Source organism: Oryctolagus cuniculus, chromosome 4, assembly GCF_051225735.1.
Source record: "Oryctolagus cuniculus isolate XC-2025 breed Fujian yellow rabbit chromosome 4, ASM5122573v1, whole genome shotgun sequence".
In the NCBI taxonomy this organism is placed as follows: Eukaryota; Metazoa; Chordata; class Mammalia; order Lagomorpha; family Leporidae; genus Oryctolagus; species Oryctolagus cuniculus.
Genome location: NC_142870.1, coordinates 82,675,432 through 82,691,600, shown reverse-complemented (window position 1 = coordinate 82,691,600; position 16,169 = coordinate 82,675,432). Strand labels below are relative to the sequence as shown.

General features: G+C 42.4%; 1 protein-coding gene across 3 annotated transcripts in view; it reads left to right on the top strand.

Moving 5' to 3' along the window:
• The window catches only part of PCYT1A (phosphate cytidylyltransferase 1A, choline), a 49,797-nt gene that overhangs the window by 14,742 nt on the left and 18,886 nt on the right, over positions 1-16,169 (top strand). For 2 of the 3 annotated variants that reach the window (XM_017347024.4, XM_070072297.2), the window contains one exon: positions 13,831-13,957. The exons of the other annotated variant lie outside the window; for it this stretch is intronic. In XM_017347024.4, coding sequence (XP_017202513.1) covers positions 13,841-13,957 — 117 coding nt within the window. In that variant the 5' untranslated portion in view covers positions 13,831-13,840. The remainder of the gene's footprint in view (positions 1-13,830; positions 13,958-16,169) is intronic. 3 annotated transcript variants of the gene reach the window in all.

The window sequence follows — 16,169 nt, the reverse complement described above, 5'->3', positions numbered from 1 at the left end:
GGGACTGCAGTGGAGAAGTGTGGATTAAATGATAGCATCATGAAATGGGTTTACATCTTATTGAACACCCTAATCATTCTATTTTCTAAAGATTAACCTCAGAAATATTGGTGATATTTTGATTGCGTTCAGCTTTTTTTTTTTTTTTAAGATGTATTTATTTATTTGAAAGTCAGAGTTACACAGAGAGAGAAGAAGAGGCAGAGAGAGAGAGAGAGAAAGAGAGAGAGAGGTCTTCCATTCGCTGGTTTACTCCCCAGTTGGTTACAATGGCCGGAGCTGCGCTGATCTGAAGCCAGGATCTACTTCTGGATCTCCCACGTGGGTGCAGGGGCCCAAGGACCTGGGCCATCTTCCACTGCTTTCCCAGGCCATAGCAGAGACCTAGATGGGAAGTGGAGCAGCCGGACTCAAACCAGTGCCCATATGGGATGCTGGCACTGCAGGCGGCAGCTTTACCCGCTACACCACAGTGCTGGCCCCTTGCTTTTAGCTTTGAAACATATTATCTATTCTCTTCCTTGTTTATTTGTCATAATTTTATCTAGAGCAAAAATGTTGAGAGAGAACATTTTTTACAGTGGTTCAGAGATGCCGGTGCCGCAGGTAGTGGCTTAACCAGTTATGCCACAATGCTGGCTACAGGAATTCTTTTTTTAATTATTGAAACATTTACTCATTTCTAGTCTCCTTTACTTTACTTGTTATTTATGATTTCCCAAAGGTTCAGCGCTGACTCAGGCTCTATCAGTAGGTTCTTTCAACAGATCATTTCCTAAAATTTTGTACCTGCTCATTCATTTTCTAGTTTATTTTTAAAATATATTTTTATTTTTAGTTGATATGTAGTAGTTGTACATATTTATGGGATGCAGTATGACATTTTAATACACATATACAGTGTTAATGAGGGTAATCAGCATATTTATCACCTCACACATTTATTATTTCTTTCTTTGGGGAACACTTAAAGTGCTATCTACTAGCTATTTTGAAATATTCAATTAATTGTCAACCATAGTTATCTTACTGTGCTATAGAGCACGTTAAATCACTCCTCCTTTCTAACTGCCCCTGTATCCATTAATCATCCTCTTTCCATCGCTCCCTCCCTCCTCTACACCCTTCCTGGATCCTAAACACCACTATTTTCTACTTCCTTGAGATCAGTTTTTTTTTTTAATTTATTTTTATTTTTTATTATTATTATTTTTTTTGACAGGCAGAGTGGACAGTGAGAGAGAGAGACAGAGAGAAAGGTCTTCCTTTTTGCCGTTGGTTCACCCTCCAATGGCTGCCGCGGCCAGCGTGCTGCGGCCGGCGCACCATGCTGGAGATCAACTTTTTCACTTCCATATATAAGTGAGAACATTATAGTATTTGTCTTTCTATGCCTGACTTATTTCACTTAATGTAACAGCCTCCAGTTCCATCCATGTTGCTATAAATGACAGAATTTTGTTTTTTATGGCCAGCTGATATCCATTCTGCATATATATATATCACATTTTCTTTGTCCATTCATCTGTTGATAGACAACCTATGTTGCTCATATCATGTATATTCTGAACAATATGCTAGTATACATTGTTCTTCAACATACTGATTTCAATTTCTATGGATATATACCCAGTAATGATATTATTGGGTTATATGGCAATTCTATTTCTAGTTTTTTGAGGAACTTCCATACTGTTTTCCATAAGAGTTATACTAATTTATATTCCCACCATCAGTGTATAAGAGTTTACTTGTCTCCACATACTCACCAGCATTTGTTATCTTTTTGATAATAGCCAATTTAACTGGGGTGAGATGATATCTTGTTTTGATTTCATTTCCCTGATAATGAGGCTGAACATGTTTTTTCTTTTTTTAAAAAAACTTATTTATTTATTTGAAAGACACAGTTACAGAAAGGCAGAGACAGGGAGAGAAAGAGGTCTTCTATCTGCTGGTTCACTTCCCAAATGGCCGCAACGGCCAGAGTTGGGACAATCTGAAGTCAGGAGCCAAGAGCTTCTTCCAGGTCTCCCATGCAGGTGCAAGAGCCCAAGTACATGAGCCATCTTCTGCTGCTTCCCAGGCCATAGAAAAGAGCTGGATCAGAAGTGGAGCATCCAAGTCATGAACCAGCGCCCATGTGGGATGCTGGCTCTGCAGGCAGCAGTTTTACCCACTACACCACAGCCCTGGCCCCTGAACATGTTTTCATATACTTGTTGGTCATTTGTATTCTCTCTTTTGAGAAATGTATTTAGGTCGCTTACTCATTTTTAAATGGATGGTGATGATTTTGCTATTGAATTTGAGTTCCTTATATATTCTAGATGTTAATCCCTTGTTAGATAAGTAGTTTGCAAGTATTTTCTCCCATTCTGTAGGTTGTTCACTTTGTTGTTTATTCTTTTTACTGTGTAAGCTTTTTAGTTTGATGTATTCCATTTTGTCAGTTTTTGTTTCTGTTGCTTATGTTTTTGAGGTAATTTCCCAAAATTCTTTGCCAATGTCCATAGGGACATTTCCCTATGTTTTCTTCTAATAGTTTAATAGCTATGAGTTTTACATTTAAAAAGTCTTTGGGGCCGGCGCCGTGGCTCACTTGGCTAATCCTCCGCCTGCGGCGCCGGCACCCCAGGTTCTAGTCCTGGTTGGGGCACTGGGTACTAGTCCCAGTTGCTCCTCTTCCAGTCCAGCTCTCTGCTGTGGCCTGGGAGGGCAGAGGAGGATGGCCCAAGTCCTTGGGCCCCTGCACCCACATGGGAGACTGGGAGGAAGTACCCAGCTCCTGGCTCTGGATCGGCGCAGTGTCAGCCGTAGTGGCCATTTGGGGAGTGAACCAACAGAAGGAAGACCTTTTTTTCTCTCTCTCACTGTCTATAACTCTGTCTGTCTGTCTGTGTCTCTCACTGTCTAACTCTGCCTGGCAAAAAAAAAAAAAAAAAAAAATTCTTTGGTCTGTTTTTTTTTTTTTTTGGACAGGCAGAGTGGACAGTGAGAGAGAGAGACAGAGAGAAAGGTCTTCCTTTGCTGTTGGTTCACCCTCCAATGGCCGCCGCGGCCAGCACGCTGCGGCCGGCGCACCGCGCTGATCCGATGGCAGGAGCCAGGAGCCAGGTGCTTTTCCTGGTCTCCCATGGGGTGCAGGGCCCAAGCACTTGGGCCATCCTCCACTGCACTCCCTGGCCACAGCAGAGAGCTGGCCTGGAAGAGGGGCAACCGGTATAGAATCCGGCTCCCCGACCGGGACTAGAACCCTGTGTGCCGGCGCCGCTAGGCGGAGGATTAGCCTAGTGAGCCGCGGCGCCGGCCCTTTGGTCTGTTTTGATTTGAATTTTATATATGGTAAAAGACAAGAAGGTAGTTTCTTTCTTATGCATATGAATATCCAGGTTTCTTAGCACCATTTATTGAAAAGACTTTTTCCAATGTATGTTCTTGCTGCTTTTGTGGGAAACCGGTTGGGTGTGAATGTGTGAATCTATTTCTGAGTTCTCTGTTCTGTCGCATTGATTTATGTGTCTGTTTTTATTCTGGTACCCTGCTGTTTTGGTTACTACAGCTTTATGTAGTATCTTTTGAAGTCAAATATTGTAATGCCTCCAGCTATGATTTTTTTACTCACAATTGCTTTGGCTGTTCAGGGTCTTTAGTGGTTCCATGTGGATTTTGTCAACTTTTCTTTCTGGTTCTCAACAGATAATTATGTGAAACAATTTCTAAGCATATATTTGCTTATAAAAGCAAATAATCCAACAGCAGGTTTATGGGGCAGGACTAGGGGTGGTGCTGGGATCTTACTTAAAATTTCATCCTGAATTTAGTTATATGCATAAATTGACATGGATATGTTATCACAGATGTTAGATTTATTCTGAGGGAGCTCAGAAAGCAGTTTTCTACTTACTGCCTCATCCTGAGCTTTTTCTGTAGCATGGTATTTCTCTCTAATGAAAGCCTATGCTTGAATGTCTTGGTGTGCCAAAAGGTAACCTAGTCCTTTTCCAGATAACTCTTATTACTAAAAAGATCTTTGTTGTGTTTACTTAAAAGTGTCTTTGGGATGTTTGAGGGAGAGTTAGGACAACATTTAAGATGTCCATATCCCATATCAGAATGCCTGGGTTCCAGTCTCAGCTCTACTTCCAATTCCAGATTCCTGATAATGCTCACCCTGGGGGACAACAGGTGATATATCAAGTATGTGGATCCCTGCCACTCATGTGGGACACCCAGATTGAGTTTTGGGCTCCTGGCTTCAACCTGTCCCAGCCTTGGGTGTTATAGGCAACCAGGGAGTAAACTAGCTGTTGGAAGATCTCTGTCTATCATTCTGCCTTTCAAATAAAGTTGACAATTAAATGTTTTTTAAAAAAATTTTAAAAATTGTGTCCCTGCATCTTCTAACTGGTAGCCCACTTTACTTTATCTTTACTTTAACAGAATTAGTCTTTGCCCTGTCCAACGTGACGGGTATGGAAAATTTAGGGATAGTTATCAGATACTGTCTTGTATTATTTTATAGTGTAATATACTATTGTATAGTATAATAGTTAAGTATTCTTAAGTCCAGCTGACTAAACTTATTCCTGGCCTGATTGTTTGCTAGTTGTGTGACCTTATCCTCTGTTCTCAGTTTCCTCACTTGTAAAGTAGTGACAAAAATAGTACACATATGTCAAAGGGTTGTGAGAATTAGGAGAGTTTTAATATTTTAAAGTGTTCTTAGCATACTGGTGTTACATAAGTGGTCACAACTAAAAAGTAGTAGTAGTAGTAATAATGTTTCTTCTTTTTAAGATTTATATATTTATTTGAAAAGCAGAGTTACAGAGAAGCAGAGAGAGAGAGAGAGAGAGAAAGAGAGAGAGAGAGAGAGAGATCTTCCATCTACTGGTTCAACTCCCCAAATGGCCGCAATGGCTGGAGTTGGGCAGATCTGAAGCCAGGAGTCAGGAACTTTTTCCAGGTCTCCAGGCAATTGCAGGGGCCCAAGATTTTGGGCCATCTTCTGCTGCTTTCTCAGGCCATAGCAGAGAGCTGGATCGGAAGTGGAGCAGCCAGGTCTTAAATTGGCGTCCATATGTGATGCTGGCTCTGCAGGCAGTGGCCTTACCCATTATGCCACAGTGCTAGCCCCAATGTTTCTTTTTTCATCATATCTTAACATCAGACTCTTAGAAAAGTTCTTGCTATAATGGTGATTCTTGAGTGCGGGTTGGAATGGGAACATGTACCATACTTCATATTTTTGTTACCTTTACATTAAAATATACTTTTTATAGTTGAAATTATGGCGGGAAACCTTAGATATAAGGGATACATAAAGATACATATAAAACTAAATAAAATGGCAACTAATATTTACAAGTGCTTACTGTGTGCCAGGTACTGAACTGAGGCTTCATCTGGATTATTCTATTTGAACCTTTTTTTTTTTTTTTTTTGACAGGCAGAGTGGATAGTGAGAGAGAGAGAGAGAGAGAGAGAGAGAAAGAAAGGTCTTCCTTTTGCCATTGATTCACCCTCCAATGGCTGCCGCGGCCAGTGTGCTACAGCCGGCACACTGCGCTGATCCGAAGGCAGGAGCCAGGTGCTTCTCCTGGTCTCCCATGGGGTGCAGGGCCCAAGCACTTGGGCCATCCTCCACTGCACTCCCTGGCCACAGCAGAGAGCTGGTCTGGAAGAGGGGCAACCTGGAAAGAATCTGGCGCCCCGACCGGGACAAGAACCCGGTGTGCTGGCGCCGCTAGGTGGAGGATTAGCCTATTGAGCCGCGGCGCTGGCTTGGACCTCATTTGATAGAGGATGAAACTAAGGCTTGGAGAGATGCTGCTAAGAAAGAGTGAGGTTAAAGATTTTTGCGTATCTCAAAATGGAGCATGGATAAAAAAAGTATTAAGAAAACTCTCTGCCCTAAACATTTGATTGGAGGTATTTATATAAGGGTGGAGAGATATAGTTGTATTTGGTGGAAATACAGGTAAAATACTATTTTTTTTTTTTTGACAGGCAGAGTGGACAGTGAGAGAGAGAGAGACAGAGAGAAAGGTCTTCCTTTTGCCGTTGGTTCACCCTCCAATGGCCGCCGTGGCCGGCGCGCTGCGGCCGGCGCACCGCGCTGATCCGGTGGCAGGAGCCAGGAGCCAGGTGCTTTTCCTGGTCTCCCATGGGGTGCAGGGCCCAAGCACTTGGGCCATCCTCCATTGCACTCCCTGGCCACAGCAGAGGGCTGGCCTGGAAGAGGGGCAACCGGGAAAAATACTATTGTTATTTACCAGAGGGTTGTGTAACATGTTAATAACAATAATTGCTTCAATTCTTTCTATGCTTGTGTATTTTACTTTAGCTTTAAATAGTTAGTCAGACAACTTCTTTGCTTTACCCTAAGCCCCAGTGTGATATTTTAAAGTAGATTTGAGTTATATTTTTATGTGTGTGATTTTTTTCAACCTAGTGGAATAATAACTTGGCTTTAAAATATCTGTAACAGTCACAGTGATCATAGTTTAACTCTTAGAAGAGAGAGCCTTGGGGCCGGTGCCATGGCTAACTTGGTTAATCCTCCACCTGCAGCACTGGCATCCCATATGGGTGCTGGGTTCTAGTCTCGGATGCTCCTCTTCCAGTCCAGCTCTCTGCTGTGGCCCGGGATGGCAGTGGAGGATGGCCCAAGTCCTTGGGCCCCTGCACCCGCATGGGAGACCAGGAAGAAGCACCTGGCTTCTGGCTTTGGATAGATGCAGCACCGGCTATAGCGGCCATGGCCATTTGGGGAGTGAACCAACGGAAGGAAGACCTTTCTCTCTCTCTCTCTCTCTCTCTCACTGTCTATAACTCTACCTGTCAAATAAAAAAAAGAAAAAAGAAAAAGAAGAGACTTGCTTTTCTCTAGAGTGATGACAGCCACTGTGTCTTTGGCTGGTTAACTTGAATTATATGACAAGATGGGACAGTGCTTCAAGAAATAAGCAGCTAAAATATAAAGAAAATTTTCTGTGTATTTTACCACAGTATAAAAATAAAACAAACAAGAAAAGCAAAGTCGATGGATTGTAAAGTAGCATGAAGAAATGAAGGTGATAGACCTGTTCATTGTCCTAATGTTGATGATTTCACAGGTATATAACTAAAACTCATTAAATACACTTTACATATATGGTTTATTATTTATTTATGATAGCTCAATAAAGCTAAGAAAGTACAGCACACTTGGCCATACACTCAGATCAAAGGCTTCTGAGAAGCTCCAGTAAACATGTCCTTTGATGTGTGGAGTGTTTTCTGTAAGGCATTAAGGGATTTTAACTTGAATTTAAAGTAAATAACAGCTGACACTGTTGGCGTAGCAGGTAAAGCTGCCACCCTCAGCGCCGGCATCCATATGGCGCCAGTTCTAGTCCTGGCCTCTTCACTTCCAGTCCAGCTCTCTGCTATGGCCTGGAAAGCAGTAAAAGATGGCCCAAGTGCTTGGGCCCCTCCACCCACATGGGAGACCCAGAAGAAGCTCCTGGCTCCTGCCTCCGGATCAGCACAGCTCCAGCCGTTGTGGCCATTTGGGGAGTGAACCAGCAGATGGAAGACCTTTCTCTCTGCCTCTGCCTCTCTTTAACTCTGCCTTTGAAATAAATAAATAAATATTTTTTAAAACGTGACATTTATACCCTTGATTTATTACAGCACTCTTAAAACTCTGTGTCATAAATAAAAAAATACAGATGCCTTTAAAATACCACCTGTTTGCAATGTCAGAAGGAGGAGGAACAGAGGTAGAATTCTTTGCTGCTTAAATTGAAAGCCTATTAGGGAATGCTAGCACAGCCATCTAGCAGCAAAGATCTGTCATCTGCACAGCCAGCTGATTGACATCCGCCGACTGAATCGGGCCAGTAGCCACTTCAGTTTTATTTGATTGATCATAAAACCTTTTCACCTTGGAGTAACCATGACTTTTTTTTTTAAAGATTTATTTGAAAGCAAAGCTACAGAGAGAAAAAGAGGGAGAGACAGAAATTTTCCATCTGCTGGTTCACTCCCCAGTTGGCTGCAATGGCTAGGGCTGGACCAGGCTGGAGCCAGGAGCCAGGAGCCAGGAGCTTTAGCTGGGTTTCCCATGTGGGTGGCAGGGGCCCAAGTACTTGGGCCATCTTCTGCTGCTTTCCCGGGTACAGTAACAGGGAGCTGAATCAGAAGTTGAGCAGCTGGGACTTAAACCAGCAACCCTGTGGGATGCTGGCATTTTAGGAGGTGGCTTTCCCTGCTGCACCACAACACTGGCCCCAACCATGACTTTTTATTCTACTATTTAGTTAGACTGGCCTGGCCTAAGTCTGAAAACACTTAAGAAACCCATGCTAAAGAGAGAATGTTCCTGATTAGAAAGAGGCACAGTAATGATAAAAAGATAGATGAGGCTGGCGCCGCGGCTCACTAGGCTAATCCTCCGCCTTGCGGCGCCAGCACACCGGGTTCTAGTCCCGGTCGGGGCGCCGGATTCTGTCCCGGTTGCCCCTCTTCCAGGCCAGCTCTCTGCTGTGGCCAGGGAGTGCAGTGGAGGATGGCCCAAGTGCTTGGGCCCTGCACCCCATGGGAGACCAGGAGAAGCACCTGGCTTCTGCCTTTGGATCAGCGCGGTGCGCCGGCCGCAGCGCGCTGGCCGCAGCGGCCATTGAAGGGTGAACCAACGGCAAAGGAAGACCTTTCTCTGTCTGTCTGTCTCTCTCTCACTGTCCACTCTGCCTGTCAAAAAAAAAAAAAATTAAAAAGAAAAAAGATACTTTAAAAAAGAATCTTGAATCTCTGAGAAACACAAGAGTATACTGATAAGGGCTTTAGAATCAGACAAGTCTAGATTTAAATCCTGCCTCTCCCACTTACTAGCTAGCTGTGTCTTCTCTTGGGTATGTTGCTTAACTTACCTGATCCTTAATTTTCTCATTTTTCACTTGGGCTAGTAATACCTGTTTCTCAAGTTATAAGGGTTAAATGACGTGCACATAAAATGCCTACTGTGTTGCCTGGCATATGGTAAACATTCAGAAGAAGGAGAGCTGTTGTTAGAACTGTTGCTGTTATAATCTTACCTCCTTGCAAGACTCTTAGATTATCAAAACATACTTCTTGGGATAAATGCATGTGCACTGATTCAAAGATGAGGGCAGGTAGTCTGTTTCTAGGGACCTAAAGAGACAGTCTTACGTGAGGGCCTACCTATATAAGAAAATGTTACGAGTATTCTTGCAATTAACTTTTATTTTGAAAAACAATTTAAGAACTAAAGCCTATAGAAACTTGCCAGAGTGTTAAGATAAATTTCCTTATGCCCCACCTAGATTCATATGTTGATAGCATTTTGCTGCATTTCCTTTACCTTTTTTATGGCATATATCTATTTTCCTTTTCTTTTTTCCTGAGAGTAAGCTGCAATGATCATGACCCTTTGTCCCTAGATACTTCAGCATTTATCTCCTATAAACAAGAGCAGTCTTTTGTATAACACAGTATAATTATGAAATTCAGGAAGTTTAATATTGATGCATATTATCTGATACACAGTCCATCTTCAAATGTTGCTGTTTGTCCTCATAGCTATCTTTTATAATGATTTCTTCTAAATCATGAATCATATATTACATATAGATGTCATCACTTTAGTCCCTCCCTTTTAAAAAAAGATTTGTGGCTGGCGCCGAGGCTCAATAGGCTAATCCTCCACCTAGCGGCGCTGGCACACCGGGTTCTAGTCCCGGTCGGGGCGCCGGATTCTTTCCAGGTTGCCCCTCTTCCAGACCAGCTCTCTGCTGTGGCCAGGGAGTGCAGTGGAGGATGGCCCAAGTGCTTGGGCCCTGCACCCCATGGGAGACCAGGAGAAGCACCTGGCTCCTGCCTTTGGATCAGCGCGGTGCGCCAGCCGCAGCGCACTGGCCGCGGCGGCCATTGGAGGGTGAACCAACGGCAAAAGGAAGACCTTTCTCTCTGTCTCTCTCTCTCACTATCCACTCTGCCTGTCAAAAAAAAAATTTTTTTTGTTTATTTAAAGTCAGAGTTACACACAGAGAGAGAGAGGTCTTCCATCTGCTGGTTCACTCCCCAGATGGCCGCAACGTCTGGAGCTGTGCCAATTTGAAGCCAGGAGCATCTTCCAGTCTCCCATTTGGGTGCAGGGGCCCAAGGACTTGGACCATCTTCCACTGCTTTCCCAGAACATAGCAGAGAGCTGGATTGGAAGTGTAGCAGCCAGGTCTCGAACCAGTGCCCATATGGGATGCTGGCACTGCAGGTGGCAGCTTTACCCACTGTGCCATAGCGCTGGCCCTTCTTTAGTCCCTTTTAACTTGTAACGGACTTTGACCTTTCATTGTTTTTTTGTGATTGACATATTTTAAAGAATATGGGCTTGTTGTAGAATGTCTGTTAGTTTGGATTTGTCTGCTTGTTTCTTCATAAATCAATGCAGATCACATATTTTTGGCACATAATGTTGTGTCCTCACTGCTTATTATATTATTATCAAAGGAACTCACTTCCCTTTTTAATTACTATATAATTTATGGGGAGATACTTTGAGACTATATAAATATTTCTTACCTCAGCAGACTTTTGTCCAGTGGATTTAGAATGCAAGTATTTTTATATCATTAGCATATAGCATTTTTTCCTGTGTGTGGGGAGGAACTCTGTGGCTAGTTTCCTGGCCTTGAGTGAAGGTTCTTTGTGAAAATAGTTTGTTACTTTATTTTTAATTGACAAATAGAAATTCTATATATTTATCAGGTACAATGTAATGTTTTCTATATATGCTTACATTGTGAAGTGATTAAATCAAACTAAGCAAAGCTGTCACCTTGCACATTTAGTTTTTGTAGTGAAAACATTAAAGATATACTCTTATAGCAATTTGGAAATGTATAGTATAGGCCGGCGCTGCGGCTCAATAGGCTAATCCTCCGCCTGTGGCGCCGGCATCCCGGGTTCTAGTCCCAGTCGGGGCGCCAGATTCTGTCCCGGTTGCTCCTCTTCCAGTCCAGCTCTCTGCTGTGGCCCGGGAGTGCAGTGGAGGATGGCCAAGTACCCGCAATGGGAGACCAGGAGGAAGCACCTGGCTCCTGGCTTCGGATCAGTGCGGTGCAACGGCTGCAGCGTGCCTGCCACAGCGGCCATTGAGGGGTAAACCACGGAAAAGGAAGACCTGTCTCTCTGTCTCTCTCTCACTGTCCACTCTGCCTGTCAAAAAAAAAATGTATAGTACATTATTAGTCATTATAGTTTCCATTCTGTGCAATAGATCACTAGAATGTACTCCTTCTGTCTAACTGAAACTTTGTACCCTTTGATCAGCATCTCTCCTTCCCTCACCCAGTCTTCTTCCCCTGCCTTTGGTAACCATCATTTTAATGTCTGCTTCTGGGAGTTTAGCTTTTTTAGAGTCTCCATAGAAGTAAGATCTGCCATGTTTATCTTTCTGTGCTGGCTTGTTTCACTTAGCATAATGTTCTCCAGATTCAGTTTGTACTTAAAAATTATGTTATACTCCTTTGTGCACAGTAAGTACTCATATAATTGACTCTCTGATCTTGATTTGTCCGATGCCAAATTGCTGATTTTATATCTGAAAATGTTTTTTTTTTTCATATTCCTATCCTGAGAAGAAATGAATGGATACTTAGAGCAGTCCTACTCTATGCAAATTAGAAGCTCTCACTAATTGGACTGATTAGACATTCCTAGCAGATCTCTTAGACTTCTGAGATGGGAGTACTGACCTCTGGATATTTTAAAAGAATCAATGATAGTAGTAAGGAAAAGCTCTAATCATCGTTACTGGATGAGCTAGAACTTAGTGTTAAATGGATAGTACCCTCCTTCCATTTTTCTGTGGTCTTGTCATGTTGCCATTTGGAATTTAGCTGGAGGAAAGAAAGTAAGGCACAATTGCAGTTGTTTGGATAAACCTGTCATTCAGGAGGGCTTATCAGAAGCAGTGAGGCAGAGTAGCACGTCCTCATTTTGTCTGGCATTTGTTTTCTACCTGTGCACTGGACCGTATCTTAAAGATGGCTTTTGATCACAGAGCTTCCTCTACCCACAATTTCTGGCTAATATTTAAATTGCATCATTGTTTATAAATTAATTTAATTGTACAAATTGTGTTACCAAAGAATAATGCAGATATCCCTATAGGGATGGGAGAAGTAGCACAAGCCAATGTCTACACATAAAATATTGGATATTCAGAATTTTTCTGTGATAGTTGCTGGAAGCTATCTGCTAAATGAAATGGTCAAGACAAATTTTCCAGTAGGGGAAGGAGAAGCCTGAGTAGAATTTTAATAGCTGAGGAATCTGAATAAATTCGAGGTGCTAAGCCCCTGAAAGAGGAAAGGGAAAGACATTTAAAAGATGCACTGTGCTGCTCCACAGTTTTCATACAGCTCACCCTAGTGGAGTAGAGTCTGAAATTTCCAGGGTGTTTACAGTTAAGAAAGCCATACTTTGGTAAACCTGGACTTGTTGATACGCATCACTTTAAAACAGGCTCTTTTTTCTATCTGTACCAAGTCATACGTACCTACTTACCTACCTTCCTTCCTTTCTTTTAAGATGTATTTATTTATTTATTTGAAAAGCAGAGCTACAGAGAGACAGAGAGCACTTCCATCTGCTGGTTCATTCCCCAAATGGCCACAACAGCTGGAACTGGGCCAATCTGAAGACAGGAGCCAAGAGCTTTTTCTGGGTCTCCCACATGGGTGCAGGGGCCCAAGTACTTGGGCCATCTTCCACTGCTTTCCCAGGAGCATTAGCGGGGAGCTGGATTGGAAGTGGAGTAGCCAGGACTCGAACCAGTGCCGATATAGGATGATAGCACTGCAGATGGTAGCTTCTACAGCACTGCACTGTGCTGGTCCCCAAACTCATGCCTTTCAATTGCTTTAGACCAGCCATCCCTCTAGGTATCCCAGAGGATAGGTAAGGGTTAGTGGTGAAGTCTGTACAGGTTGAATATCCCTAATCTTATCAAAAGGTTTTGAATTTTGGAACATTTTGGATTTTAAATTTTTGGGTTAAGGATGTTCAACCAATAAAGTCTTTGCAAATATTCCACAATCTGAAAAACTCTGAAATCTGACATTTCTGGTCCCAAGTATTTCTATTAGGGGATATTCAACCTATATAACTTTTTTTCTATCAGTCAGTTTGTTCTAATATTTTTCAGAGTCAAGATGTGACATCAGCAGTTAGAATATAGGTTGTGGGGCTGGCACTGAGGCATAGTAGGCTAAGCCTCTGCTTGCAGCACCAGCATCCCTTATGGCACTGGTTTGAGTCCCAACTGTTCCTTTTCAATCCATCTCTACTTATGGCCTGGGAAAGCAGTGGAAGATGGCCCAAGTGCTTAGGCCCGTTCACCCACAAGGGAGACCCGGAAGAGGCTCCTGGCTCCTGGCTTTGGATTGGCCCAGCTCTGCCATTGTGGCCACTTGGGGAGTGAACCAGTGGATGGAAAACTTTCTTTTTCTATCTCCCTGTCTGTAACTCTGCCTCTCAAATGAATAAATCAAATCTTAAAAAAAAAAAAAAAAAGGTGGAATAGCTTTCAAGGTCAGGCAATTAATTGTAGCTATTGTTCCCACAAAGAGGCATTCTGATGTTTCTACCCTGTGTGTTTTGTGAAGCTTTGTGGTTTTTGCAAAATACCATTGGCCCATCTTAGTTTAATGTGTGTTATGGAAGTAATGCTTTGTTGAGTATATTTTGTCAATGAATACTGGTATACACTTTTTCCCACCCCAATGAGAAAAGAAATTATTTTTCACTTTCTGTGGCCAGTTAAAAGAAAATGGATGCACAGAGTTCAGCCAAAATCAATGCAAGGAAGAGGAGGAAAGAGGCACCTGGACCCAATGGGGCAACAGAGGAAGATGGAATTCCTTCAAAAGTGCAACGCTGTGCTGTTGTAAGTAAAGAATTCTTTGTTGAACAGTTAGTCTGGCAGGGAGAGGGGAAGAATTGATATACCATTGATGATTACAGTGTTATAAGCCTTTTTTAAATAATGGAAAAATGGGAAGTATGAGTAGTAATTGTATTTTACCTGTTGTTGGAAATCCTATTATGATTCACTTCTTAGTTTTAGGAGCTTTACATTGGAACTGGAAAAAAAGAATGAAGTTTGGAAGTTGTGTGTGTGTTAGGCCAAAGATCAGATTCAAATTAATGAAATAGAGAAATTGGACTCCATCCTATATCAGAGAGCCTGGGTTCAAGTCCTGGCTCTGCTTCCAACTCCAGCTTCCTGCCAGACAATGCTTTAATCTTGGTATTTCCTCTTGTCTAGAATTCTGTATCTTACTGTCTTGTCTCCCCATATCATTCCTCTACTCTATTGCTGGTCATGTTATGGATGAGAACCTTTTTCCATTACTGCCTACTTTATCTCTGGAACATTATTTTCTTATTTTCTAACTACTGCTATGCATTAGGTGAAAGACCTCATTCCAAACTGCCTATCCTCTCTCTACTTGGTATTTTTCTTCTTCCTCCTCTTATTCTTTTTTTGTTGTTGTTGTTAAGTTAGAGAGAGAAAAAAAAAAAGTCTTCCAGCTGCTGGTTGATTCCCCAAATGGCTGCAACAGCCAGAGCTGAGCCGATCTGAAGCCAGGAGCCAGGAGGGTCTCCCATGTGGGTGGAGGAGCCCAAGCACTTGGGCCATATTCTGCTGCTTTCCCAGGCCATACACAGAGAGCTGGATTGGAAGAGGAGCATCCAGGACATAAACTGGCATCTATATGGGATGCCAGCGCCACAGGTGGAAGCCTAACCAACTATGCCACAGCTCTGGCCCCATTGATATCCTTCTTAAAGCTTCCCTAAAATACATATCAAAGAACATTTAGATAAAACTGAAGTTACTTCTGATATACAACATTATTATGAAATCTCTGTTTCAAAATTCCAGTGACAGAATGTTTCCGTGTTTTCTCTACCTATACTGACCATTAGCCATTATCAAACTTCAGTTTCCACTGGTTAGTGCTGAGGCTTCCCAGGCCAAAGGGAAAATGTTTATACTCTGAGAAAGTTAACAGTTGTTCCAAACTAATCATTTGTTGTGAGCAGTAAAAGCACCTGAACTTACCAGATTCGAGGCATATGCTTCCAGGCCTGATATTGATAATACTGATAGAGGCAAATGTGTCATTTTCTATTGCTGCTGAAACAAATTACCCAGCGTTTAGAGGTTTAGGCGTTATGGTACAGCAGGTTAAGCTGCCATTTGGGTGACCTGCATCTCATAATGGAATGCTGGTTCAAGTCCTAACTATGCTTCTGATCCAGGTTCCTACTAATGCATACCAGAGGCAACAGATGATGACTGGAGTACTTGGTGCCCTGCCAACTATGTGGGAAACCCAGACTGAGTTTCAGGTTCCTGGCTTTGGCATGGCCCAGCGCTGGCTGTTGTGGGCATTTGTGGAGTGCTCCAGTGGGTGGAAGATCTCCCACCCCCCTCTTCCACTCTGCTTTTCAAGTAGATGAAAATAAATTAATAAATGTAAAAAATAAAATGTATAAAGAAAATAACACAAATGTGTCATCTTACTGTTCTGGTGCTCAGAAGGCTGAAATAGGTTTTAAGGGCTAAGATCAAAGTGTTGCCATTTCTTTGCTTTTTTCAGTTTTTGCAGGCTACCCATGTTGCTTATCTTACCATATAAGCCAGTGATTATACCTCTCTGACCACTGTTTCTGTCATCATATCTTCTCTGATTCTGACTCTTTTTCCTTCCCTTTTCACTTGTAAGAACTTGTGTGATTACATTGGGCTCTTGGATAATCCGCTTTCTCAAAGCCTTTCATATAATCACATCTGCAAAGCTCCTTTTGCCATGTATGGTAAGATGATCGCAGGTTACATAGAATAGGATGTGACGTCTGTAGGGAACCAGTATTCTACATACCAAAGCAAGTAAGCTCAGAAAATGGCTTGCAGTTAACAAAACAGAGCTTTGTTAATTTTTAAATGTTTCTTAGAGAATCAGATTAGAGGTGGTGAGGGGCTCCAGTTCAACACTATTACATGGCATAGGGACAAGTTATAACCAAAGAGGTGATACTCTTGAACAATCCCCATAGTCAGAAACAGATAAAGGAATGAGCTCTGAGGA